At 37.6% G+C, this 26,532-nt stretch overlaps 1 protein-coding gene across 3 annotated transcripts in view; it reads right to left on the reverse strand.

Moving 5' to 3' along the window:
- The window catches only part of LOC141389576 (uncharacterized), a 446,726-nt gene that overhangs the window by 105,042 nt on the left and 315,152 nt on the right, over positions 1-26,532 (reverse strand). For all 3 annotated transcript variants that reach the window (XR_012409113.1, XM_073961285.1, XM_073961286.1), the window contains 3 exons: positions 8,644-8,917; positions 8,268-8,583; positions 5,333-8,209 (listed from right to left, as the gene is read on the reverse strand). Coding sequence is in view for 2 of the 3 variants with exons in the window: in XM_073961285.1 (XP_073817386.1) it covers positions 5,333-8,209; positions 8,268-8,583; positions 8,644-8,917 (3,467 nt within the window). In the remaining variant the exon portion in view is untranslated. The remainder of the gene's footprint in view (positions 1-5,332; positions 8,210-8,267; positions 8,584-8,643; positions 8,918-26,532) is intronic.

The raw sequence follows: 26,532 nt of genomic DNA on the forward strand, positions 1-26,532 counted from the left end.
TAAGAAATCGTGGACCTACGTTGACAAAATTTTGCAAAGATATTTTATACTCATTGAGGACTCACTGTGCCAAATGACAGCCAATTTAGTTGTAAAATGTGGCTAATAGGTGAAAAATACCTCAAATCGGGAGGTACGACTATATGGGGGCTATATCAAAACATGGACCCAGGGACTCCATTTTCAATACCTGTAATACTATTGATATAAGAAAGTTTTGAGCCAAATTTCGTCAACCTACGTCAAGTGGTTCGAAAGTTAAAGAGTTTTTACCCAACACTTGGGTAAATACTCGGGTATTTACCCAAGTATTTACCCACTGGTTTAAAGTATTGTAAAACTATCCATTTTGAAACGATTTCATAACCTAAACCCAGAAATAGGGTCTAAGATGTTGTATTGGCGATTCAATATAGTAAATACCCAAATAAATACCCGGTAAATACCATCTCTAGTTTGGACACCTTTTGGGCTGTTTTCTCAAGAAGTATGGACATGCCTCTGAAAAAGAATTCACCGTCGTAATTTAGGCAGCGAATGCAAGTTGCTTCAACAGAAATCAAAGTGATTCGAGAGGAGGTCTTAAAGTGAACTTATCCGAAATTTTGTGTGGGAGGTACCCGAAGGAGTGGACAAATATAGTCCATATTCAAACCTGATATACATATAGTAGATATATCAGGATGTGTAAATTATGGACCAAATCGGTCACTCCCTTCAAGAGTTATCGTGCGCACAAGTTTTCCGAACATTTTTTTTTAACTTTTGTGGGGGTGGTGCCTGAAAGAGTGAAAGATCGATATGGCTTATCTTCGAACTTATACTAAGTTTGGACAAAATATTACGAAGGCCATATATTGGACCGGATCGGCAAATCCGTTCAAGAGTTATCTTGCGCTCCAACCACTACAAAGGGTGTCATAGGGGTTTTTTGCAACTTTCAGGCTATTTGCTCAGGAAGTATGGACTTGCCCCAGATGAAACTTGTACCGTCGTATGGGGGCTGTGAATACAAGTTGTTACAACAAAAATCAAAGCGATTCGAGAGCAGGTCCTAACCTGAACTTTTCCGAACTTTTGTGTGGGAGGTACCCGAAGGAGTGGACCGATTGTGTCCATATTGGAACCTCACCTAAGGCTGGTAGAAATTTCGAGATGTGCAAAGTATGGAACAAATCGGTTGTTCCCTTCAAGAGTTATCGTGCGCACAAATTTTCCGAACATTTTTACACCACAATGTGGAAAGGGTATTATAAGTTTGTTTTGGTAAAAATTCATGTAACACCGCGAAATATTCGTCGGAGACCCCCAATGTGGTATACCAATCTTCATATCTCGACGAGATAAAGCGATTTTGAGATGTGTGTCCGTCCGTCCGTCCGTCTGTCCATTATAAATTGTAAACACGCTCCAGGCCGCAATTATGGACCGATCGTCACGAAATTTTGTATGGAGGTCGGGTTCAGGCCAGAATAGATCCATATTCTTATTGCTGATGATTAAGAAATATTTAGCGGGTGAAATGGACCAAAAACAAAATTTTTATCCGATTTTGTAGCTGCTCTGTATGTCGCAATTATAGTCCGATCGCCTCGAAATTTTAAATAATGTAAGATTATATGACAAAGAAGAAGCTTGCAATTTGAGATGGTGATCGGATGATGTTTAGAGGGTTAAATTAACCACAACTTTTGTGTGAAAATTGTGAAAATTTTTAATATACCGGAAATATCTTTATTCCTGTACCACACATTCCGCCCACATAAATAATATTTGGAAAGACAACTCTTGCCCTTTCAATTAATGCCAATTATGTTGATTTATGTGGTGAGATAACAGAGTTACAGCCTAATATATCCAGTGTTTTGCTTATAATGTAATCAAAAGCATACTAGAGGTCGCAATTATAGATCAATAGTCACGAAATTTTGCACGAGGTAGGGGTTTAGGTCGAAGAAGATGCCTACAAGTTTTGATGATGATCCGATATTATTTAGCGGGTGCAATGGACCATTACTTCTGTATGCTAAATAAAAACATTTTATTTTTGGTCCATATTTGAATCCCTGGAGGCCATTTACCGGCAAAGTCGCCTATATATGAAAAATTAACTACCGATCTTTCCTCTGATGAAAATTGCAATAATATGTGTGCTTGGTAACGGACCTACTACCTAAGATATAATGAGTTCTGTGAAGAGAACCACATCTTCCTCCCATGCTACAAATTGTCTCTATCATGACAGACAAATTCCCAGTTCTTACAAATTGCGTGGAACACTATCATATTACCTGTCCAATTGTCCAATTGTTTAAAGATGTAGCAGAAATTGCTAAACAACGCCAATTTTCAAATTTAAGAATATTTCTTAAAATGTACTGTATATAATTGTTCCACAAACATCCCAGTAGGACAAGGGAGCCTTCTCTCGTATCAATGAGAGCACCCCGATATGTAGACAGCGCTCAATGATATGTAGACAGCGGAATTTTATGCAACACCTATTTTTGTAAAATTTGCATATTTTTGGCTTCTAATTAAATTCCAATCGAAATATATCACATATACAAAAATATGCGAAATGTATAAATTATGCATATGCAAATATTATTTTTGCATATGGAAAATTTCTGTATTTCACATATTTTCGTATGCTACATATATTTCAATAATATCTTCTAAAATGTTTATGTGTACATTTTTCTGTTTGAAATTCACTTCAGACAAGTCAATAAAATAGAGAAATCTGCAACCAGAGCCACAATCTTCAAAATTTCGAAAATGGGGAGCTTTCGTTGTATGGGAGCTATATGAACGCCTAGACCTATACCGACAAATTTCAGATGGAAAGTTTAATACCCCCAATGAAGACTTAATACCAAATTTTAGCCAATTCGGAGGGATATTGAGACCATAACCTTCAAAGTACAGTAAATCGGTAGGTTCTGGTTATGGAAGCTATATGAAGACGTGGACATATAACGACAAATTTCACGTGGAAAGTTTTTTTACCTCCAACGAAGACTGAATAAAAAATGTCAGCCATTTCAGTTTGATATTGAGGCCACAACCTTCAAAATACCGGATATCGGGAGGTACGGTTCTATGGGAGCTATATGAAGACCTGGACCTATACCGATAAATTTCAAGTCGAAAATTGTGATGAATGAATACTTAATACAAACTTTCAGCCAATTCGATGGGATATTTAGGACACAAAGTCCTGCATATGGTTTAGCAAATATGTCAAAATATGCAGAAAATTAAGTCCAGACTAAATGTACGTTCTAAAATAGTTATTGGTGCCACCATGGTACAATTGTTTGCACACCCGCCTTATACGCTGAAGGTAGGGCGTTCGATTCCCGGCCAGCAAACATCAAATTTCCAACGATGGCAAAATACCCCTCAGTAAAGTTGGCGACATTTTCTGAGTATTTCAACCATGTACAACTTCTCTACAGGTGGTGTTTTAAGACATGCCTTTCGGACTCTGTAATATGAATCGTGGTGCACGCCCTGTCCCTTCTGTGATGTTTGTGGAACATTTATTATATTGTTATTTAATCTTAATGTGATAAGGTTGCAGACTCCAAAAATTTATTTCTTACAATGAGCTTTTTTGTCCAAAAGAAAGCTAAGTTAGCTGAAAGCTAACTCGCCGGGTAGTGGTGTAGGGTATCGTATGGTCGGCCCTGTCGGACTATAGCCTTTGCTTACTTGTTTAACTTTTGTGTGGGAGGTACCGGAAGGAGTGGACCGATATAACCCATCTTCGAATTTAAACTAAGTTTGGACAAAATATTACGAATGCCAAATTTTAGATCGAATCGGTTAATTCGTTCGAGAGTTATCGTGCGCGCCAACCAGCCAGACAGACAAACAGACAGACGGACAGACATCGCTAAATCAACTCCAAATTGTCTGAAACGGATTTCGTCCAACTATACTTGGGGCCTAAAACCATTATTTCGATGAGGCACATTTTGCCTGTACGAAAGTGTATACACCCTCGTTAGCAGAAATGCAGAGGATATAACAAGATATCTAAAAGGCCAAATTTTGGACCGAATCGGCAGATCCGTTTGAGATTTATCTTGCGCTCCAACCTCTACGCACGTGTCATAGGGGGTTTTTTTTGCAACTTTCAGGCTATTTTCTCAGGAAGTATGGTCTTACCCCTGATGAAACTTATACCGTCGTATAAGGGACAGTAAATACAAGTTGTTATAACAAAAATCAAAGCGATTGGAGAGCACGTCCTAAACTAAACTTGGACCGGAGAATGGACCGATTGAGTCCATATTGAAACCTCATCTATGTCTGGTAGAAATTTCACGATGTGCAAAGTGTGGACCAAATCGGTTGCTCCCTTCAAGAGTTATCGTACGCACAATTTTTCCGAATATTTTCGAACTTTTGTGGGTTAGGTACTTAAACTATGTTTAGACAAAATATTACGAAAGTCAAAGTGGCTCCAGACAGACCGACGAACATGGCTAAATCAACCCCAAATTGTCTGAAACTGATTTCGTCCAAGCATACTTGGGACCGAAAACCATTATTTCGATGAGCCAGATTTTGCCCGTATGAAAGTGGTCACACTAGCGAGTTTCGTGAAACGAATAATAGGAACATGCAACATCGCAAACACAGAAGACAATGTACAGCGGTTTCACTACCTCATACCCCTCGCCTATAAACTCGAAGTCGCCATGTTGAAAAAACGCTAGTGTGACCTTCGACTTAGCATAAAAACTTAAAGACTTAAAAACAACCTATACTGGGTTTGCTTCTTTGCTTTGTCACAGGCTGAAGATATATCCATATCTTTTGACTTTTTATGTTGCAATTTCAAATGCATGATTATCCTCACCATCACATATTCCCGGAGGATAATTTCTTTTAATGAGTAGGCGTCACTGTTTTGCTGTGCCTTACATGCCCGCCGAAAATGTGTTATAGGTAGTTCTTCACATAGATCCACTCAACAATGTGCTACCTAAAATTTTTCGAGTATTGACTTCCGAAACTCAAAAAAAAATTCATGTTTCCTCCCTTCTAATTACTTTTGTACATTTTCCTATCCAAACACTGTGCTAAGTTCAACAACCACAAGTCGTTACAGGTTATCCCATAACAGAGTTAAATTAAGCCCATGTTGACAGCCATGTTGGCAGTGGTGTGGCGATAAATTAAAAGTAGAATTAGTTTTAAAACAACTGACAGAAGAGCAGCAGCCAGCAAGTATCTCAAGGATACCAGCAAAGTGGCATGAGTTAATCACCTTGATGGATGGATGGTCTACACTAGTGTACACACTTTGACTTACCTTCGTATATTGCGCTGTATAGATCTCGTTACGGCTGTCATATCACAAGCACCTTTATCGCCAGCTTTACGATTCTCTAAACGGCTACTACACGAACGACCATCCAATGTGGTGTACAATGGACGACGTGGTATATGGGCTGTGTAGATATTACGTGGTGTTGGTATTTTGGTTTTTAACGTGCGTGGACTGGGTTCAAAACCAGAATCTTGATCACGGGTATTTTGTTGCAGTTCAGCCGCCTCAGCTTCAGTGCGTTGCCAATTGCTGCGTGTTTTTGCACCACTTTTAACACGTTTTTTAAGGCGTCGCTTACGTCCAGTGACATAGTCGTATGGTGAAAGAGGGTCATCTTGACTGCGGTAAGGTTTTTGTATTTCATCTTCTTCATCATGTTCATCATCTTGTATGGTTACTTCTTCCGAACGATTTGAATCAGCTTCGAATATTTGTGCTGTTTGAGGGCTGGTGAGAACTTTAAAAACTGTCGAGTCACTCATTTCCACTTCCTCACGTGCCGATGCGGAATCATCTACTTCTATAACTGAGTCGTCACTTTTTAAAATCTGGAAGCTTGATTTGCGTCTTAGCAATTCTTTTTGTACTTCAATGGCTGGTTCATCTTCAGCTGAATCGGATGGAAGCAATGTAAATGAACGTCGTGATTCTTGGTCACGTATAGGTGGTGGATGTTCCCCACCGGGTTGTTGTGGTTCCTGTTCTTCTAGTGTTACTGGCTTGGAAGAATCATCTTCAGCATTGGCCGCATTTGGATCGGTGATTGGTAAATCCTCTGAGGTAGTTTGGGGTTTGGAAGATGTTGTTTCACTTGGCTTTTGTAATGCGGTTTCTATGTGTTGTTGTGGTTGTTCTTCTTCTTCTGTTTGGTTTGGTTGTTCTGGAGTATTGTGAATTTCATGGGCTTCGGAAGTTTGTGGAAGTGGTGTAGCTGAAGAATCTTCTTCCTCTAGTTTGGAAGGTTCTGAACTTTTTTGTGCATCTTCCTGGGAAGTTGCCATTGGTTTCTCGACTGCTTCTTGAGTTTGTTCGGCATCTGGTTTTGTTGTGGCTTCTTCTTCCATTTGTTGTTGTTGGGTATCGGGTTGTTGCGCTTTTTCAGTTTCTTCGGGAGGCTTTTGCAAATCATTTTTTTGTTCTTTCTTCTCCTCAGAACCATCTTTTTCTGTGGATTCGGGCTGTGCTGTGGCAGTTTCAGCTATGGTGGTGGCAGTCTCTACAATTTCTTCGACCTGCTTGGCGACCTCTTCCTCCAACGAAGCCTTTTCAGTTGATGCTTCCTTTCCCGTTTCCTCGATTTGGGCTGCAGTGACAGTTGTTTCATCCGGCTTCTCTGTTACATTTGCCTCATCTTCAGCTGGATGATGTACTTGTACTTCGGTCACTATGCTTTTGGAGGCATTTTCATCATCATCCGTTAACTCAGCTCCTGAGACAACCGCAGAGGTGTCTGCATCATCTTGCACTGTAGGCATTTTAATAAAAGTTCCTTCCTTTACTGCACTTGTGGGAGTGGTTGGTGCGGATGGTTTCGTTGGTGATGCGGAACGACTAAATATCTGTTCTGCAGTTTCCGGGGGAGCCTCAACTTGACCTGGAGCTTCGGTTGGTTTTATAATTTCCTCATTCTCAGGTACTTTCATTGCTTCTGCATTTTTCTCTCTTTCTGTGGACTCCTTATCTCGCGGCTTTTGATCTGCTTTGCCGTCTGGACCCTCCAATCCTTCACCATCATGCTTATCATCTGAATCCATGGTATCCTTCGAACGTTTATAGGATACAGAACGTTTCTTATGCAACACCCTTTGTTTTTGCCTCTTGTGATAGCAACAATTCTCACACGAATCACTGTCATCTTCATCATCCTCCCATTCACTTGAGCTAAGATGATGTTCTCGGGATTTCCTGCGCCTAATCTCAATGTTACTTTTAGAGCGACATATGGCACTGCATTCATGATCACACTCTTTGGGATCACCACAACTGCTGGTACGCCGTCGAAAATGACGACCCTTGCCTTTGCGATGTCTACGGCAAATGTGAGCATAACGTTGCTCACGACGATATGTTTGCTCTGAACAACTGCAATTACCATCCTCAGCGCCATCTGATTCTGAACGTTTCAAATAGACCACATATTTCTTGGAATTGCTCAAATCATGTATTTCCTCCTTTTCCACATACTGCAAAGGCTTGACCGTATCCATGGGAGGTTGATTAAAAGGATTCGTAGGTCGTGCAGCCAGTTTTAGTTTTCCAGCTGGCAAGCAACCATGAGATTGTAAAAACTTTGCCGTCGATCTGTGGCCTTTCTGTAGCGAACAATCCAACGGGGTAATGACCACACCTTTTGAGTTACGATACACTGCATTTATATCGGCTCCGTAGTCAATCAATAGCTTACACATATCGCTGTAATCATTATAGGCTGCAATGTGTAGCAAACTTCGTCCATCATTGCTGGTGGTATTCACCTGTTTTGGCCTTTGTTCCAATAACCATTCAACCAATTCCCGCCTACCCGAGGCTGCTGCCTCATGCAGCGGAAGATCTCCTTTGGCATTACGCAGCCATAAATTGGCATTACGTTCCTTCAACAATTTAACCGTTTCAAATTGTCCTTTGGCACAGCCACAGTGGGCTGGTGTGCGACCTTTTCGGTCTTGGCGATTGGGATCTGCCTCAAAATCCAGCAAACGTGAAGTGGCATCTGCATGGCCCAAGGTAACGGCGTAATGTAAGGCTGTACAACCATTGGAGTCTATGAGATCGGTTGGAGCCCCACAGAGACTAATAAGGGTATCAATGCACTCCGTGTGGCCACGTGAGGCGGCACAATGCAAGGCCGTTAGACCATCCCTAAAACGAAAAAATCAACAATAAAAACATTCTAAAATAATATCTTCCAAAAACCAACTTATCGGCACTTTCAACTCTTGCCCCCGACTTAACCAAAGCCAAAATGGCCTTGGCCGAACCCGCAGACGCTGCCCACAGTAATGGTTGCCGCCCATCTTTATCCTCCACATCAACACTGCACTGGGGATGAGCCAAGAGAATCGCCAAAATTTCCAAAGCCAATTTATGGGAATTAGCTTGACTCAATTTCCCCTCATAGGTGGCACCACACATTTGCGCTGCATAATGTAGGGGTGAGCCACCATTTATGTCGGGTGTTGTTACATTGGCACCAGCCGCCAGTACAGCTCTTAAGGCTGCCACTTCACCGCAAACTAGAAGAAGAGGACAATAATACATAAATAAATACGATTTTTTTTAATTTTTATTCTCACCTGTTGCCCAATGCACCACCGAATGCCCCTCTTTATCCACCGCATTCACATCGGCTTTGTTCGCTAGCAGCAAATTGACCATTGCCAAGTTGCCCTGAATAACAGCCAAGTGCAGCGGTGTAAAGCCATCTTCGTCAGCAGACTCCAGTAGTTCTGGAGCTGCGACGGCAATACTGGCGGCAGCCACGAGGTCGCCTGTTCTTGCCACACTCTGAGCAGCACAATAATGCAGAGCGTTTTTATAGTGACTGTCACGCAATCGTATCCGTTCCGGCTGTAAGTAAAGAAAGAGAAAAAACATCATATGAGAAGATGAAATAAAACGAGAGGGAAATTATTAAATAAAGTACAAAATTCAAATGAAAGACTTCGTTTCAGCCAGGCGATGCACAGTGGATGCGCACAAAAATCAAAAAATTAATGTCATAATTTTAAGAATTTAAGGATGCAAATCACTTTAAAACATTCCACATTTTTCGAAACTCAACTTTGTTTTTCCAGTTTTCGTGGTTCTTGAGGAGAAAAAGCCGTACAAACCTGACTAATTTTAGAGAAAAAAAAAACTGTAATAAGAAAAACTAGTTATACACGGAGCGACTTAACTAATTTTAAATGGAAGGTGCTTACACCTGATTGCAGATTCTGAAACTACAATGCTCATAGATAGGAAATATCAAGAACAAAAAAAAATCGCCGGAGGGATTTTCAAATAAACCGCAATTTAAGTTCACAGACGCTGACGCTACAACATTTGCTTTAGAGTCATTTCGATACGACTTGCGGTTTCCAAGCAAAATCGTTAAAACCTAAAAATAAATAAAATTGTGAATTTTGATCGCGATTTATTTAAAAATCCCTCCGGCGATTTTTTCTGTTTTTTTTTTTTTTATTTTTCTTATCTATGAACATTGCTGTTTCAGAATCTGCGAAATCTTCCCATGTGTAAGCGGTTTTCATCGAAGTTAGTTAAGGCGCACTGAGCATGATATTGTTTTATAAGGACGCGATACAGTCAGTGTATTGTCTCAATTTAAACTTCAATATCTCAAAAACGGTAAAACCTACGAAAATATCAATCTTGTGGAGAATTTTCGCAGCTACAACATTTTTTTAGGCTCATTTACATAAAACTCGCGGTTTCCAAGCAAAATCGTGAAAACCTAAAGAACCTCTAAAAATGTGAACTTAAATCGCGATTTATTTGAAAACCCCTCCGGCGATTTTTTTGTTTCTTGATATTTCTCATCTATGAGCATTGTAGTTTCAGAATCTGCAAAAACTTCCTAGGTGTAAGCACCTTCCATTTAAATTTGGTTAAGGCACACCGTGTATATTAAAAGCGCGTTTCTGAAACAAAAGACTATTATTCACGTATTAACTTAAGTTGGATCTTTTAGTATATTTCCTAAGCTTTGTTTTTCTAATTATAACAATTCCTCTAAATTGTAAGTGTTGTCAAATATTTTGGTTATTATATTCACGCAGAGAAAAAAATATGTTTCATCCAACAATATTCCAAGAGCAAAATATGTATTGTTAACATATTGTTGGATTCCTCATGTAGTATTGTAAATCCAAAAATAGTTTGTGTCAACTGAACAATATTTCTCTCTTTTCTTCGAAAATTTGTTTCTCTTCTATCGCTATTCGATGCCGTGTTGAAAAAACAATTTTGGTGAGTTGTGGTGTGTTTGTATGACATGCTGCCTTTACCTTTGTTTTTGTGTGTATGTACTTGTGAGACTCTTGTTTTTATTTGTTTCTGTTTTGTTTCATTCTTCTTTCCTTTTCATGTTTGTTATGGTGTTTAATATTCCTTATGTTGTGGTGGGTTCTTGTGGCTTTTTGTATGTCTTTGTTGTCAGCCAATGCAGCAAACCATGTATTGTGTTCATCAATGATTGCAATATTATACGCGACATTTATATCCAAGTTATGCGAAAAGTGTATATGAGAAGTATATGCACTCAAATCAAAAATTTCTGGGCTGGTTTTATGTATTGACAATACTTTTTGTAAACAAAATTAGATTATGATAGTTCCTACAATCGGTATTGTTAACGATTTTAACAATATTGCGGAAATTCGAAAGTTGTTTTTGTTTTCTATGTTTGGAACAAAAGATGGTATTTTTGGATTTGGATTACAATGTTTGAACAAAACAAATACATTTTTGGAACCAAAACATATATTTTTGTTCCAACAAAAGCGAAAAATATTTTTTCTCTGCGTGTTGAGCAAAATGATTTGTTTGTTGTTTTATTTATTTAAAATTTGGCAAAAGTGCCGTTTGAGTACTCGTCTCGGATATATTAGAATTTTTTGCAAAAGGTTATTTCTACGGTCCCTATTACAACGGTAAGTCCATACTTCAAAAGATAGTGGCCCAAAATCTCCAAGAAACCTTGCCGGTACATACTAAAATGGCTAATGTGCAAGATAATTCTCAACATTTTTCAAAAATTGTTGATCACAAGTTGTATGTCTCCATCAGCGCAGCTTACTGATTAGTTTTAGTTAGTTCGTTGTTTCATTTTTTATGTCGTTATACGACATGTACCTGAGATCCGGTCACAGTGTTAACATCTAAACTGTTTCCTTCTAGACTCAAATTGAATTATTCTCTTAAAATGTCCTACGTGTCTATCTGAGTTCTTGTCAATTTTCGGAAAATATCGATTTTTCACTATAACTTAGCCATTTATTAACCGATTTGAACAAATAATAACTTATTCGAAATACATATATTATTCACCCCTTTACAAGGAAAAAGGATCAACAGAAATCCGTTGTGAAGAAAGAAGATATGTCCGTTTAAATTTGAAAATGTATGAAACCCAGAGTTTCACTACTTTTACCGTTATAAAATAATAAAACGAAGTTACCCAAACGAACCCAAGGTATTTTCGTTGTCCATGGATCCCAACACGATAGAATTTTGTAATAGAACGCTTGCATATTTTTCTGGTCAACGTTTTTTGGTATAGTGTCATTTATCGATATTTTCCGAAAAATATGCACTTTCCCAAGGCCAAAATTTTTATAAATATAGAATTTTTTTATATATCGCATAGGGGAGGTACTCCGTCCCTCTGGACTTCAATAAAATATGTAGCCTCTTTTCGGGGTCATCCCTGTACAATCTCAGGAAAATCGATTCAGTAGTTTTTGTAGAAAAAATATTAATTTGAAAAAAGTAAGCGTGGTCAAATTTTCTTTTCATAAAAACTTATGTTAGACTATAACGGCATTTGGTTTTTTTATTCATAAAGATATGGCGTTTTCTTAAATATGGCATCCCTGTACATTCCCTAAAGAAGTACCTAGATTGTAGATTAATCCGTAAATTTTTAATCCGATACATGCACAATTTTTGCAAATATAACGTTTTTTAAAAATATCGCATAGGGGAGGTACCCCGCTCCCACTGGAATTCAATAAAATATGTAACCTGTTTTCGGGGGCGTGTTAAACTTTTCTTTCCAAAAAACCTAAGTTGGGTTATGACAGCATTTGATTTTCATTCATAAAGGTAAGGCGTTTTTTTCAAATATGCCCCCTTCAAAATTCAAAAAAATATGCCCGTACATTCCCTGACATTTTCAGGAAAATCGGTTCAGAAGTTTTGTAGATGTAACATATTTTAAAAAGTAGGTGTGGTCAAGTCATTGGATCCTAAAAAAGTGGGTAAGATCTTCCGAAATAGATACATTCGTAATTATTGTAAATATAACATTTTTAAAAAAGTAGGGTATAGGGGAAGTACCCCGCCCCTTCCGAAATTCAACTGATTTTGTAGCCTATTTTAAGCGGGGGCCATCCTTGTACATTCCCTGGCAATTTCAGGAAAATCGGTTCAGTAGTTTTTGTAGAAATGATAAAAATTGAAAAAAGTGGGAGTACATTTTCTTTGCATAAAAAAATATCGAAATCGGTCCAGCCGTTCTCAACTGATGCCATGACCAACGAACGACATTTGATTTTTATTTTTAAAGATTTAAAAGTTTAGACAAATCGCGATATCCTTGAAAATCTCTTCAGTAGTTTTGTAGATATAACCTAATTAGAAAGTGAGCGTGGTCGGATTTTAAGTCCCAAAATAAGTACGTAAGGTTGGAGACACAATCGCCATTGACTCGCAAATAAATTCCGAAACCGATACGTATTTGTTGCAAATACTATTGCATTTTTAAAAAAATACGGCATAGGGGAAGTACCCGCCCGATCCGAAAGTCAAAAAATATGTAGCCTATTTTTATCGGGGACCAACCCTGTACATTCGCTGAAAGTTTCAGGAAAATCGATTCAGTAGTTTCGTAGATATAACATTTTTAAAAAAGTGGGCGTTGTCCAGTCTTAATGCCCCAAATAAGCACGTAAGGTCGGAGACACAATCGCCATTGACTCGGAAATTAATTTTCAAAGCGATACATTTGTAATTGTTGCAAATATTGCATTTTTACAAAAATAGGGCATAGGGGAGGTACCCCGCCCGATCCGAAATTCAACCAAATGTGTAGCCTATTTCAACAGGGGGCCATCACTCTACGTTCCCTGAAAATTTCAGGAAAATCTGTTAAGTAGTTTCGTAGATATAACATATTTATAAAAGTGGGCGGAAACGTGGGAGTGGCCAATTTTTCTTTGCATAAAAACCTAAACTGGACTATGACTAACATTTCCACAAAAAATTATCCAAATCGCTCCAGCCGCTTTCAACTGATTCAATTACCAACAAACGACAATTGAGTTTTATATATAACTAGCTCACGCGGTCCGCGTTGCTGGCCCGTTGTTTGGGTTCTCCGTGTAAACTTTAGTTATCTATCCAGCATTGATACAGCCATAATTAGGCATCCCTCTAGAAACTTCATAATATAAATCAATGTTTTGACATAAATTCCATGTAATGGTATCCCCCAAATTTAAGATATAAAATCTCTTTTATTATACCCTTCACCATAAATTGACAGTTTAAAGCACTTTGTGACCCACATATAATGATCGGTGCACGTCAATTAACATTGCTATATATTGGATTGTTGGTCTCGGTTGGGGTCGTAATTATTACTGCAGAGAATTGTCAGTATAGGTCCACGTTTTGGTATAGCTCCGATAGAACGGTACCGGCTGATTTTCGCTATTTTTGAGGATTTTGCACCATTATCACACCGAAATGGCTAAAATTTGGTTTTAATGTAATTTAAAGAGGAGATCATAAATATTCGTATCGACCGAAAGGCACGCCTTTTTATTTGCGCTCGGTATGCAACAGTTATAGGTTCACGTTTTGATATAGCTCCCATAAAGCTGTACCTCCCGATTTTCGATAGTTTGGAGATATAGTCACTTTTGGGGGTCGTAAACAGTCTTGCAGAGAATTTTCAGTATACGTCCTCGTTTTGATATAGCTCCCATAGAAGGGTGGCGCCTGATTTTCGCTATTTATGGTGGATTTAACCTCTGGATAGTGACATCTCAAGTTATCGGGATTTTACTGTATTCCAAAATGTGGAGTTGATCGCGCTATCCCACTTATTGTTTAGTGTTCAGCGTTTATAGCATTTTTTAGGCACGCAAAATTATGTATATTATCTGAAATAATAAATGTTTGAACATTTTGTGATGACCGCGATATTTCACTTCCGCGAAGACCATTCAGGGTCAAGACGGTAATTACAGTAGTATTGCAAACAATCTGTAAACAATACGTTCAAAAATATCATGGACTTTAAAAAAAATTGAAGGAGAACCTCCGGTCACTATACTTAGCCATATTAAAATAGCTCACGACCGCGCTATCCCACTTGTTCAAGCTAGTGTTCATATCATTTTTGTGTCACGCTTACTAAAATTATGTATATTAATTGAAATAATACATTTTTGAAAACTTTGTGATGACCGCGATCATTCAGGGAAAACAATCTGTAAACAATACGTTAAAAAATATCAAAGATTTCTGATTTTCTTAAAAACATTGTGGGGAGGACCACCGGTCACCATTCTTAGCAGTAAAAAACAGCTTACGACCGTTCAATTAATTGAAATAATAAATTTTTGAAAATTTTGGGATGAATGCGATATTTCACTTCCGCAACGACCATTCAGGGTCAAGAAAGTAATTACCATAGCAATGCAAACAATTTGTAAACAATATATTAAAAAGTATCTTGAATTTCGCGGTTTTCTTAAACAATTTGTGGGGAGGACCACCGGTCACTACACTTAGCGGGATAAAAAAATAGATTACGACCTATTCTCAGACCTAAAAACTCCACATACAAAATTTCATAAGATTTCCCAATCGATTTTTCAGAATTTCTATATAGTGACATCTCATGTTATCGGGATTTTACTGTATTCCAAACTATGGCGTTGACCGCGTTATCCCACATATTGAAGCCAGTGTTATAGCGGTTTTTTAGTCACGCTTACTAAAATTAGGTATATTATCTGAAATAATACCTTTTTTGAATAATTTGGGATGACTGCGATATTTCACTTCCGCGACGACCATTCAAAAAAATATATAGCCTATTTTCACCACCGGTGTTCCCAGTACATTATCTGAAATTTTCAAGAAAATCTATTCAGCCGTTTTTGAGTCTATTCGGAACATACAAACAAACAAACATACTAACATACACACATTGCCTTTTATATATTAGAAGAAGATTACAATAGTTCGCATATGATAATAGTGTGAACAACGTTGGCTTTAACGATATTCGTTATTAATTTTACTCATGTACATCTTTAAGTATGCAATTTTAGAGATTTTTACCACTTGCAGAGTGTAGAGATTTTGTTTCATCAACAGCGTCCAAATTGAAACGTCTTTAGTCATTTAAATCTTCTTCTATAATACCCAGCCCTTCCGTTTGGTGTTCTAGATAATCTGCATAATTCCTTATCTTCTTTATAACCTAAGCCAATTTATAAAAATAAACTGCTACCATTAGTTTATGTGTGATTAAACACATATATTAAATTTCGCAATGGCTTACAGACTAAATATGCAGATATATAAACATATCATGTCAGTTAGCAATAACTATTTTTGTATGAATATAAAAATCAGTCATATAACACATATATTTTCATCACTTATCCTTCTATTAATACAATCACCCTCTGGAATTATTACATATACATACATATACAGTCTGTCGCAAAAGTTAGTATACACCGTTGAAACCAAAATGTATTAGGGATAAATATCACTATAACTTATTGAAAACAACAAACAATTAGTTTTATTTGATAGAAAAGAAGGTTGTCTTCCGTAATAAAAATTAAAAGTGCGCAATATTTGCATACATTAGCAAATGTACGGTTCGAATCCCAAAAAGGCCAAAATTTATGTCGCAAAAGTTAGTATACAACGGAGAATCCTCGTCGAACTGTTTAAAAAATTCTTGATATTTTTGGACAAAATGAAACTAAATCTGTACCTAAGATCATAAAGAGTATATTAATTGGTTTTAATGGTAGTTATAGTACTTATAGTAACAAGTCCAACGTACACTGGATCGTAAAATCCAAAAAATTGGTCATCTACAAATATAACAACTGTAGCGACAAAATTCCGGGCGTTATGTCTTCTTTATGAACTTTAAAGCCATGAAATGCTCAGAAAGGCTCCAAAGTTTCAATATGGGGTGATCTTGATCGAGTTTCGACTTGTTCCTTTTGAAGAAACGGGAATTTCTTGAAGGAAACCCATACTTTTGAGGCCGTTGTCCTTTTAAAACATGTAATAATCCTTAATCCTTACTCATAAGGACTTTCCTTTTCAGTTAATTTTCTCACAAATTATGTCCCTTTTCACATTCCCACCAAAAATAAATAGTAGGAGAACCTCAAGTTCTGGTGTAAGCCCTACAGTGATACTCCACCACCACAGAAGGATATGATAGCTAATTTAAAATTTTAATACAGAGCTTTGACTGCTGTTATAACTCATGGATTGTGCAAAAACGTTCTGAAAAGCTATGTTCGCTTCATTTAGGACCAAAATACAACTAAATGGATCAGTTAGAAGTAGTTCATTAGACATTAGTAGTAAATTATACACTAGGACACGAGAAGCATGTCCGATACTGCTGAAAGGCCGGTAGGACAGTATAACTGTAGGGCTTACAACGGACCTTGAGGTTCTCCTACTATTTACTTTTGGTGGGAATATGAAAAGGGGCAACATTAATGATAAAATTAACTCAAAAGGAAAGTCCTTATGTGTAAGGATTAAGGATTATTACATGTTTCAAAAGGACAATGGCCTCAAAAGTGTGGGTTTCCTTCAAGAAATTCCCGTTTTTTCTAACAGGACAAGCCGAAACTCGATCAAGATCACCCCATATTGAAACTTTAGAGCTTTTCTGAGCATTTCATGGCTTTATAAACAGGACATAACACCCGGAATTTTGTCACTACAGTTGTTGTATTTGTAGATGACCATTATTTGTGGATTTTACGATCCAGTGTACGTTGGGCTTGTCACTATAAGTACTATAACTGCCATTAAAACCAATTAATATACTCTTTATGATCTTAAGTACAGATTTAGTTTCATTTTGTTCTAAAATATCAAGAATTTTTTACACAGTTCCACGAGGATTCTCCGTTGTATACTAACTTTTGCGACATAAATTTTGGCCTTTTTGGGATTCGAACCGTACATTTGCTAATGTATGCAAATATTGCGCACTTTTAATTGTTATTACGGAAGACAACCTTCTTGTCTATCAAATAAAACTAAATGTTTGTTGTTTTCAATAAGTTATAGTGATATTTATCCCTAATACATTTTGGTTTCAACGGTGTATACTAATTTTTGCGACAGACTGTATGTTCACTCATCCAACAATTGAGCCCAGCAAACAATACTGTGTACTTCATAGGGAATTACAATATAACATAGATGGGTTTGGATCACCTCAAACAATTCTGTTTAGACTTTCTAAAAATGTTACGTTAAATGTGTTTTGTTTGTTTGTTATACTTCATTGTGACATACGAAAACATTTAGGAATTAAGTAAACATAGCCTACAGCCGAACGGGGACGACTATGTGGTAGCCTGTACCACTACACCTGCGCATAGGCTTTTCACGGATCGAAATTCTTATCAGGGAATCACTAAAATTGCTCATAAATCTGGTTTCTAATTCGATATGACTTAAGGCTAAGATTGAACCAAAATAAAACAAGTAAGCAAAGGCTATAGTCGGACGGGGCCGACCATGTGATACCCTACACCACAACCTCTAGGAATTAACTATGTGCAACCGCCTTGCACGCTGAATGTCCGGGTTCGATTTCCATCAAATTGTCTACGGTGGCAAAATACCCCTTAGTAATGTTGCCGATATTTCCTGTGTATTTCAGCCATGAAAAACGTCTCTACAAGTGGCAACTTAGGACACGATAAAAACATGTTTCGCATATCAATAACTTAATACGAATCCATTGATATAAGAGAAGCCTCCCTTGTCTTTACTGGGATGTTTTTGGAAAAATATATAAATTATAATATAATTGTTCCACAAACATCCCATAAGGGACAGGGGAGACTTCTCTCATATCAATGAGTGCGCCCCGATTCATATTAGCTCAATGATATGGGACCTATAGTTTATTGACGGACGGCGTGTCGTAAGGACACCACTTGTAGAGAAGTTTTACATGGCTGAAATACTCAGGAAATGTCGCCAACATCACTGAGGGGTATTTTGCCACCGTTGAAAATTTGATGTTGCCTGGCCTGGGAATCGAACCCACGACCTTTAGAGTGCAAGGCGGGTGTGCATACCATTGCACCAGGGTGGCACCCAGTTATACATTTCTAAAAAATATTCGAAAATTGGAAAATTCACATTGATTAGCCCCTCCTGCTACATCTTCAAATTGTCTTTGAATATCAGGTTCCTTTTTGGAACACATCTAAAATAAATATATATATCATGCAATTTGGTATATTTGATAATGGGGAAAAGTGCGAGTTTATTGAAGATCTATCGTCCAAAAATTTTGCACTTGTACCTCACATATCAAAAATATATTTTATACCGATTGTAAATAATAAGACGAGACGCGAACGTCTAATCTTTCTGAGTGCTAGTAAGACACTAAATTTATTAACAGATATTTTAGTTAGGAACTACATATGAAAATCTAACTTAGCCTAACACAGTCAGACCATAACTCTAGTATTCTCTGCATAGAATAAAGAGTATGATTAGACTGCTTGTGCGCCTATGCAGTTGCACTTACATATATTCCTATCACGTATTACGTGTGGGTCAATCACAGTTGTATGCATCGACCTAAACATATTATAGTGCAAGTGCATACATGTTTCGGATACATTCAAATCTGTCTCTTAAAATACAAATTGAAGTAATATTTAAATAGGCAATGAGTGCAATGACTCCAACTTTTCGTGATAAAATAGTTTCTGTGTTTAGAATATTTATGAAACACTTGCCAATATTCTCAAACACCCGGGAATATTAAAAGCATGTACAAATTTATTTGTACACCGATAGAAATAACTAACAATGAATAGAAATTAAAAAATTTTGCATGCAAACAAATTTATAAATTCCAAAATTATTCATATTCAATTACAAACCAAAGAAGATCGTATAAGTCAGCTGCGCTAACGGTGATATACCCTCAGCCTCTGCCGTATACAAATATATTATTTTGTAACACGTGTTTGCTTCAAAATACGTGGAATCTGTAGGTATCGTAATATGGGGCTATACCAAATCAATTTTAGTAAGCTAACTTCTGAGTCTTGGAAAAGTTTGAGAATTATTTTTTCAGATTTTGTAATTTTAGTTGGAGCCGGCAGGGGTTTTGGAACTTCTGGACTATTATCTCAGGAAGTATGACTTAATCCGGAAAAGGGACCAGAATAGGGGCCGTGAAAAGAATAATAATAATCAAATAGATCCGATACGGGTCCTCAAACTGCACTTTTCCCAATTTTGTGTGGGAGGTACTCGAAGGACGGACCGATATAGTCCATATTCCAACCTGATACATGACTGGATGAAATAATACGATGTATAAAGTTTCGACCAATCAGAAAATCCCCTTGAGAGTTATCTTGCGTATTTGCGGCGCAAGTACAATCTGCTGAAAAAATTCAAAACGATTCGAGAGGACTCTTAAATTTCACTTTCCGAATTTTTGTATGGGAGGTACCCTAAGGTGTGGACCGATCTAGTCTTATCCGATCTGTATCTGGAAGGAATAAAAAATATGGAAAGTTTGGAGCAAATCGATTTCTCACTTCACCAGTTATCGTGCACACAATTTTTCGAAAACAATTTTGAACTTTTTTGGGGGAGGTTTGGACCGACATAGCCTACATTCGAACTTAAACAAAGCTTGGGCAAAATATTACGAAGTATAAAATTTGGTTCTAATCGGTAGATCCGTTCGAGAGTTATCGTGCCCACCAGTCAACTAGACATTAAGAGAGACAGATGAACGGACAGGGCTAAATACACTCCAAATTGTCTGAAACTAAATTGTTAAAACCAATATATCGACGAGACACATCTTTGTTCGTATTTTCTTCGTATCCCCTTTACGCCAAATCCTGAGGTATAAAATAGGTGGCGAAGCGACCCCATGCTCCAATATTTGTGTAAAAAAATCCAATTTGACATCTGAACTGAAAATTTCTTTGTCATGATAGAGACAATTTGTAGCATTTGAGGAAATTGTGGTTCTCTACACAAAACCCCTAATATATTAGGCAGTAGACCCGTTATCTAGCAGACACATTATTGCAATTTGCGTCAGGGGAAAGGTCAGTAGTTATTTTTCCATATGTAGGCTACTTTGCCGGTATATGCCCTCCAGGAATTAAAATATGGACCAACAAGTAAAAAAGTGTCAGTCGGCTTTGCCGACAGATATATAGCCTCAGCCAATGCGAAGCGAAACTTTTGCCTCCGGACAGATCGAATGTATTTCAGGTCTCTTCAGAATTTTGTGGCCCTTTTTGGACATTTCAACTTCCCGACAACAAAGCGGAATAGGAATTATCTGCACTAAGACACAAATGTTGAACCTTTGTAGGGCAGGTACTCTTAGGGAGGACCGATATGGGCCATTTTAGAAGTTAAACTAAATTTTGATAAAATATTAGGAGATCCAAAGTTTGGACCAAATTGGTTGCCCCCATTCAAGTAATATCGTCCTAGCATTTTAGTGACATTTTTTAAATATTGGGGAGAAGTACCGAAAGTTGTGGACCGGTATTGCCCATGTAACTAAGTTTGGATATAATATGACGAAGACCAAATGTTGGACCAAATCGGTTGAACAGTTCGAGAGTTATCGCGTTCTCCGACCGCCACATGTGGTGACATAGGCGTTTTTTACACCTTTCGGCTGTTTTCCCAAGAAATATGGACTTGCCCCTGAAAAAACTTTTACCGTCGTAATAGAGGTAGCGAATGCAAATCGCTTCAACAAAAATCAAAGTGATTCGAGACCAGGTCTTAAAGTGAACTTATCCGAAATTTTGTGTGAGAGGTACCAGAAGGAGTAGATAAATATAGTCCATATTTGTCCATAGGTCACTCCCTTCAAGAGTTATCGTGAGCAAAATTTTTCCGAACATTTTGAAGTTTGTGTGGGAGGTACCTGAAGGAGTGGACCGATATAGCCCATCTTCGAATTTAAACTATGTTTTGATAAAATATTACGAAGGCCAAATTTTGGACCGAATCGACAGATCCGTTCGAGAGTTATCTTGCGCTCCAACCACTACACAAGGTGTCATAGGGGCTTTTTGCACCTTTCCGGCCATTTTCTCAGGAAGTATGGACTTGCAGCAACAATCGACCTTAAGAAATTCTATACCTTCCAACATATTATGGAGGATACATTAAGTTTTTCATTCCGGTTGTATAGCTACTACCACGCTGTCGAAAAATACAGTCCAACTCACAACGCCAAAGACAATAATTCCGAATAATATATTTGCTGGGACATTGTAAGTATGCTTACTTGTTATTACTGCATTGCACTCTGACACACTCACACCCTTATGCACAATTTTAATTGCAATGTAACGCATCTTAACACCCCTTCAACCGGCAAACAAACATACATACATATGCGTTTATTTACGAGTGCCCCAATTATTAGAATAAACAAAGCAATCTCGATGGCAATTTAACTAATACATACACAAACAATTTACAATTTAGTTCGCACTTTTCTCCATAATTGCTGCCAATAATTAGTTGCACAATTTAACAAAAAATCCAACAACAACAACTGATAGCAATAATAACAATGCAGCAGCAGCATTAATTGCCACTATTATATATCCGTTTAAAACACTAGAGACTAAGAGCGACTAAGCACTGATTTTTTTGGGTCATAATACTCTTTACACAAACACACGCACACACCGATCATAGCCCAAAATCCCAAATTGAAAATTAATTAAATGCAATATCAAATTACAATTAGATTGGCATAGAGCACAGAACTGTTTAACATTAGTATTTGGTAAATAAACTTCTAACCCATTAGGTAATGCATAGAGTTTTGTTTAGATAAGCTTGGGATGGTATGCAAAATGTTCCGTAGTAGATTTACAAGTGCTTTTTTATATTGCAGACTATTTGGATAAGGCATAAGGGTGATAGGTAGCTTTCTATTGACAAAGTCCGGATGTTATGGTTTATTATACCCACAGCCTTTAGGCTAAAGAGGGTATTTACACTTTGATACGACCAAAAATGTGCCTCATCGAAATAATGGTTTTAGACCCCAAGTATGTTTGTACGATATCCGTTTCAGACAATTTTAAGTAGATCTAGCAATGTCCGTCCGTCTGTCTGTCTGGCTGGCTGGTGCGCACGATAACTCTCGAACGGATCAATCGATTCGGTTCAAATTTTGGGTATCGAAATATTTTGTCCAGATTCGATTTAAGTTCGAAGATGGGCATATAGGTCCACTCCTTCAGGTACCTCCCCCACAAATGTTGAAAAATTGTCGCAAAACTTGTGCGCACGATAACTGTTGTAGGGAATAACCGATTTGGTCCATACTTTACACATCGTGTAATTTCCACCAAACTTAGATGAGGTTCCAATATGGACTCAATTGGTCCACTCCTTCGGGTACCTCCCACACAAAATTTCGGAAAAGTTCAGTTTAGGACCTGGTCTCGAATCGCTTTGATTTTTGTTTACGCAAGTTGTATTCGCTGTCCTCTATACGAAGCTGTAAGTTTCAATAGGGGCAAGTCCATACTTCCTGAGAAAATAGCCTGAAAGTTACAAAAAACCATATGACACCGTGGAGCGCAAGATAACTCTCGAACGGATCTGCCGATTCGGTCCAAAATTTGGCTTTCGTAATATTTTGTCCAAACTTAGTTCAAGTTCAAAGATGGATTATATCGGTCCACTCCTTCCGGTACCTCCCCCACAGAAGTTCGGAAATGTTCGGAAAATTTGTGCGTACGATAACTCTTGAAGGGAGTAACCGATTTGGTCCATACTTTGCACATTATGAAATTTCTACCAAACTTAGATGAGGTTCCAATATGGACTCAATCGGTAAACTCCTTTGAGTACGTCCCACACAAAATTTCGGAAAAGTTCAGTTTAAGACCTGCTCTCGAATCGCCTTGGTTTTTGTTGTACCATCTTGTATTCACTGTCCCCTATACGAAGGTACAAGTTTCCTCAGGGGCAAGTCCATACTTCCTGAAAAAATAGCCTGAAAGTTGAAAAACAAACCCTATGACACCATGTTTATGGGTGGAAGCGCAAGATTATTCTCGAACGGAAATGCCGGTTCCGGCCAAAATTTGGCCTTCGTAATATTGTTTCCAAACTTAGTTTAAGTTCGTAGATAAGCCATATCGGTTCACTCCTTCAGGTACCTACCAGACAAAAGTTCAAAAATATTCGGCAAAATTGTGGGCACGATAACTCTTGATGGGAGTGACCGATTTGGTCCATACTTTACACATTCTCATAATATCTACCAGATATAGATCAGGTTCGAATATGGACTATATTTGTCCACTCCATCCCGTACCTCCCACACAAAATTTTGGATAAGTTCACTTTAAGACCTGCTCTCGAATCACTTTGATTTTTGTTGAAGCAACTTACATTCGCTGCCTCAATTACAATGGTAAAAGTTGTTTCAGGGGCAAGTCCATACTTCTTGAGCAAACAGCCCGAAGGGTGTAAAAACCCCCTATGGCACCCCCTGGTCTATGTCGGTCCATTCCTTTAAGTACCTTTTCAGCAAAATTTTTAAACTTTAATCCTAATCAACATTTTTGTCGGTTCATACGAGACCAAAATTTTGAAACCCCCTAAATACATAAGTTTTTTGTGAAAAAAAGTGTTTCAATTTGCACAGGCTGACGTTATATCTCTGTCGGCAAAGCCGACTGATACTTTTTTGTTATATTTTCATATCAGTTGGACACGTGGAGGGCTACCTCATCCGCTAGAGTTGTGAGTTTACATTTTTAGCATAAATCGTACACCCATAAAGCCGAAGACACATAAGCGGTTCGGATTATTTTTTATGTCGCTTATCCGTCTCCGACTTATAAATGAAAATACTTTGTTTGAGGTGCGGAGTTAGAAACTCATTCTGGAATAATATTATTAAAGACGAAACGCCCACTTGGATGTACTTGAAAATGACAAGGCCGCTATTACCGCTTGCTTTGGATTACAAGTACAAAATCCTGTAGTCCGGAATTTAAGCCTTTGTTAAATGATGAAATGGATCGTAGGAAGCGGATCGTATTTTGAGAGTCATAACCCAGCAAAATGTTCGATGCCAAAGATGACATTCAATCATGGGTGCAAGTGATCTAGCATGTCATCTTTTTAGCATCTTCATCGATGAATTTTATATGAGCGTGGACCCCAAAAGATGACGTTCTTTTCTGGATCCTAAGCATGTCATTTTAACCAATGCGTTGACATGTCATTTTAACCAATGCTTTGGCATGTCATTTCCACCAATGATTTGACATGTCATTTTCACCAATGCTTTGACACGTCATTTTCACCCATGCTTTGACATGTCATTTTAACCAATGCTTTGGCATGTCATTTTCACCAACCCCTTGGCATGAAATTTTCATGTCTTGTTTGGAAAATGGAAATGCTGTATTGAAATATGGTTTTCATGAAAAACAAAACTCTTTATTAATTCAAACAAATTCATGAAATAGCTACAATTAATTTATCAGTTTAGTTTTTCAAAAGTTTACATCCAAAATTGCAATGTAATAACCACCGCTGCAACGCAAAAGATTACTTCCTCCGTTCTCCACAACTGATATTCTTTCATCTTACAAAAGGTTTTTTTCAATTATCTTCCCATCACCAGTTCAGATTTCAACATGGACTCCAAATGCACTCCTTTAAGTATTTTTATTTTGTAAATTACTTTTATTTTATAATTTTGTTATTTTATAACAACATTTTGGTAATTTATACTCTTTTGTTTAGTGACGGAAATATGTAGGGATCTACAACCGGCTTGCTTTAGGGATCTCTAAGAACAAAATGTAACGAACGGGGAGGAGAGACTTTTTACGGAAAATACCATTTATGCTTAATTAATTTATTTTTAATTGTTTCTTTCCAAAAGTAGTTTCTTCTTTATTTTGAGATTCTTGTTCCTTTTCGTTTCGGACTTTTTTTTTCAAATTCCAAGAAGCGAGATTTGATTGATTTCATTCTATGTCAGATTTAGAACAGACAAGGGAACTTTTAAAATAGCAATGTGTGCAGTCCGATTCTGTTTTTAGCTCGATGGTTGGGACTTCATATAATACCAATTGTTTAGAAGTTTTAGTTGTTTGATATGCAGGGAATGTGAGACAACATCACGACGACAGTTCTAACAACTTTGGTCTGTTCCAGAAACTGCAAGAATCTACTTATTTTTACTACGATAACAATTTTTCCTTTATGTTATCGGAAAAAATAGTAAAAATTAGTAGATTTTTGCAGTACTGGAACATACCAAAATGAAAATAAACAGGTGTGTAAATAAAAACACAAACATCATCTCTATTGGATCGATGGAATGGGTACAAATGCTGATGAAAAGATCGGATCTTTCACGAATTCCTTTGCATTGGTTCAAATCCTAATGAAAAGATCGGATCTTCCACGACTTCCTTTGAACCAATGCAAAAGATGACATGAAATCACGTCATCGCAAAGAACCCCTTCCGTCAAATTTTGCTGGGATCTTTTCAATAGAATACGCGCCCTCCCTCCAGTCTTTTGGACCACTGTGTCATAACTTAAACTATGTTTTCGAACGTAAACTATGTTTGAACTAAATATTACGAGAACCAAAGTTTGGACCAAATCGGTTGCTCCCCCAGCAAAATAAATTGAAAGTAGTGCAATTTGGACTAGTTCTTTCACGGCATGTTTTGATGCAGTTCAAACGGAGTCGTGAAAAAGGCACTCCATTCCTCACATTTTAACTGCATTTGGATGCAATCCAAAGAATCACATCCACTTGTCACATTTTAACAACATCCGGATGTAGTTCAACGGAGTTGTGAAAAAGGTACTCCAATTCCTCACAATTGAGCAGCATCCGGATGCAGTCCAAACGGAGTCGTGAAAAAGGCACTCAGTTCGCTACATTTTATTAGCAGTTATTAGAGATCCCTACAAGTACATAAATCAGTTTGTACATCTCTACAGGCAGCGGCAGACATTTCCCAATTGAGTGCTGTTGATGTACATGTCGAAATCTTAACTGGTGATGGGAAGACAATATTAAACCCATTTAGCAGATGAAGCAAGAACAATTCAGCTTGGAATAAATGGAG

This window comes from Musca autumnalis, unplaced genomic scaffold, assembly GCF_047663935.1.
Source record: "Musca autumnalis isolate F117 unplaced genomic scaffold, ASM4766393v1 scaffold_1, whole genome shotgun sequence".
NCBI classification, from domain to species: Eukaryota; Metazoa; Arthropoda; class Insecta; order Diptera; family Muscidae; genus Musca; species Musca autumnalis.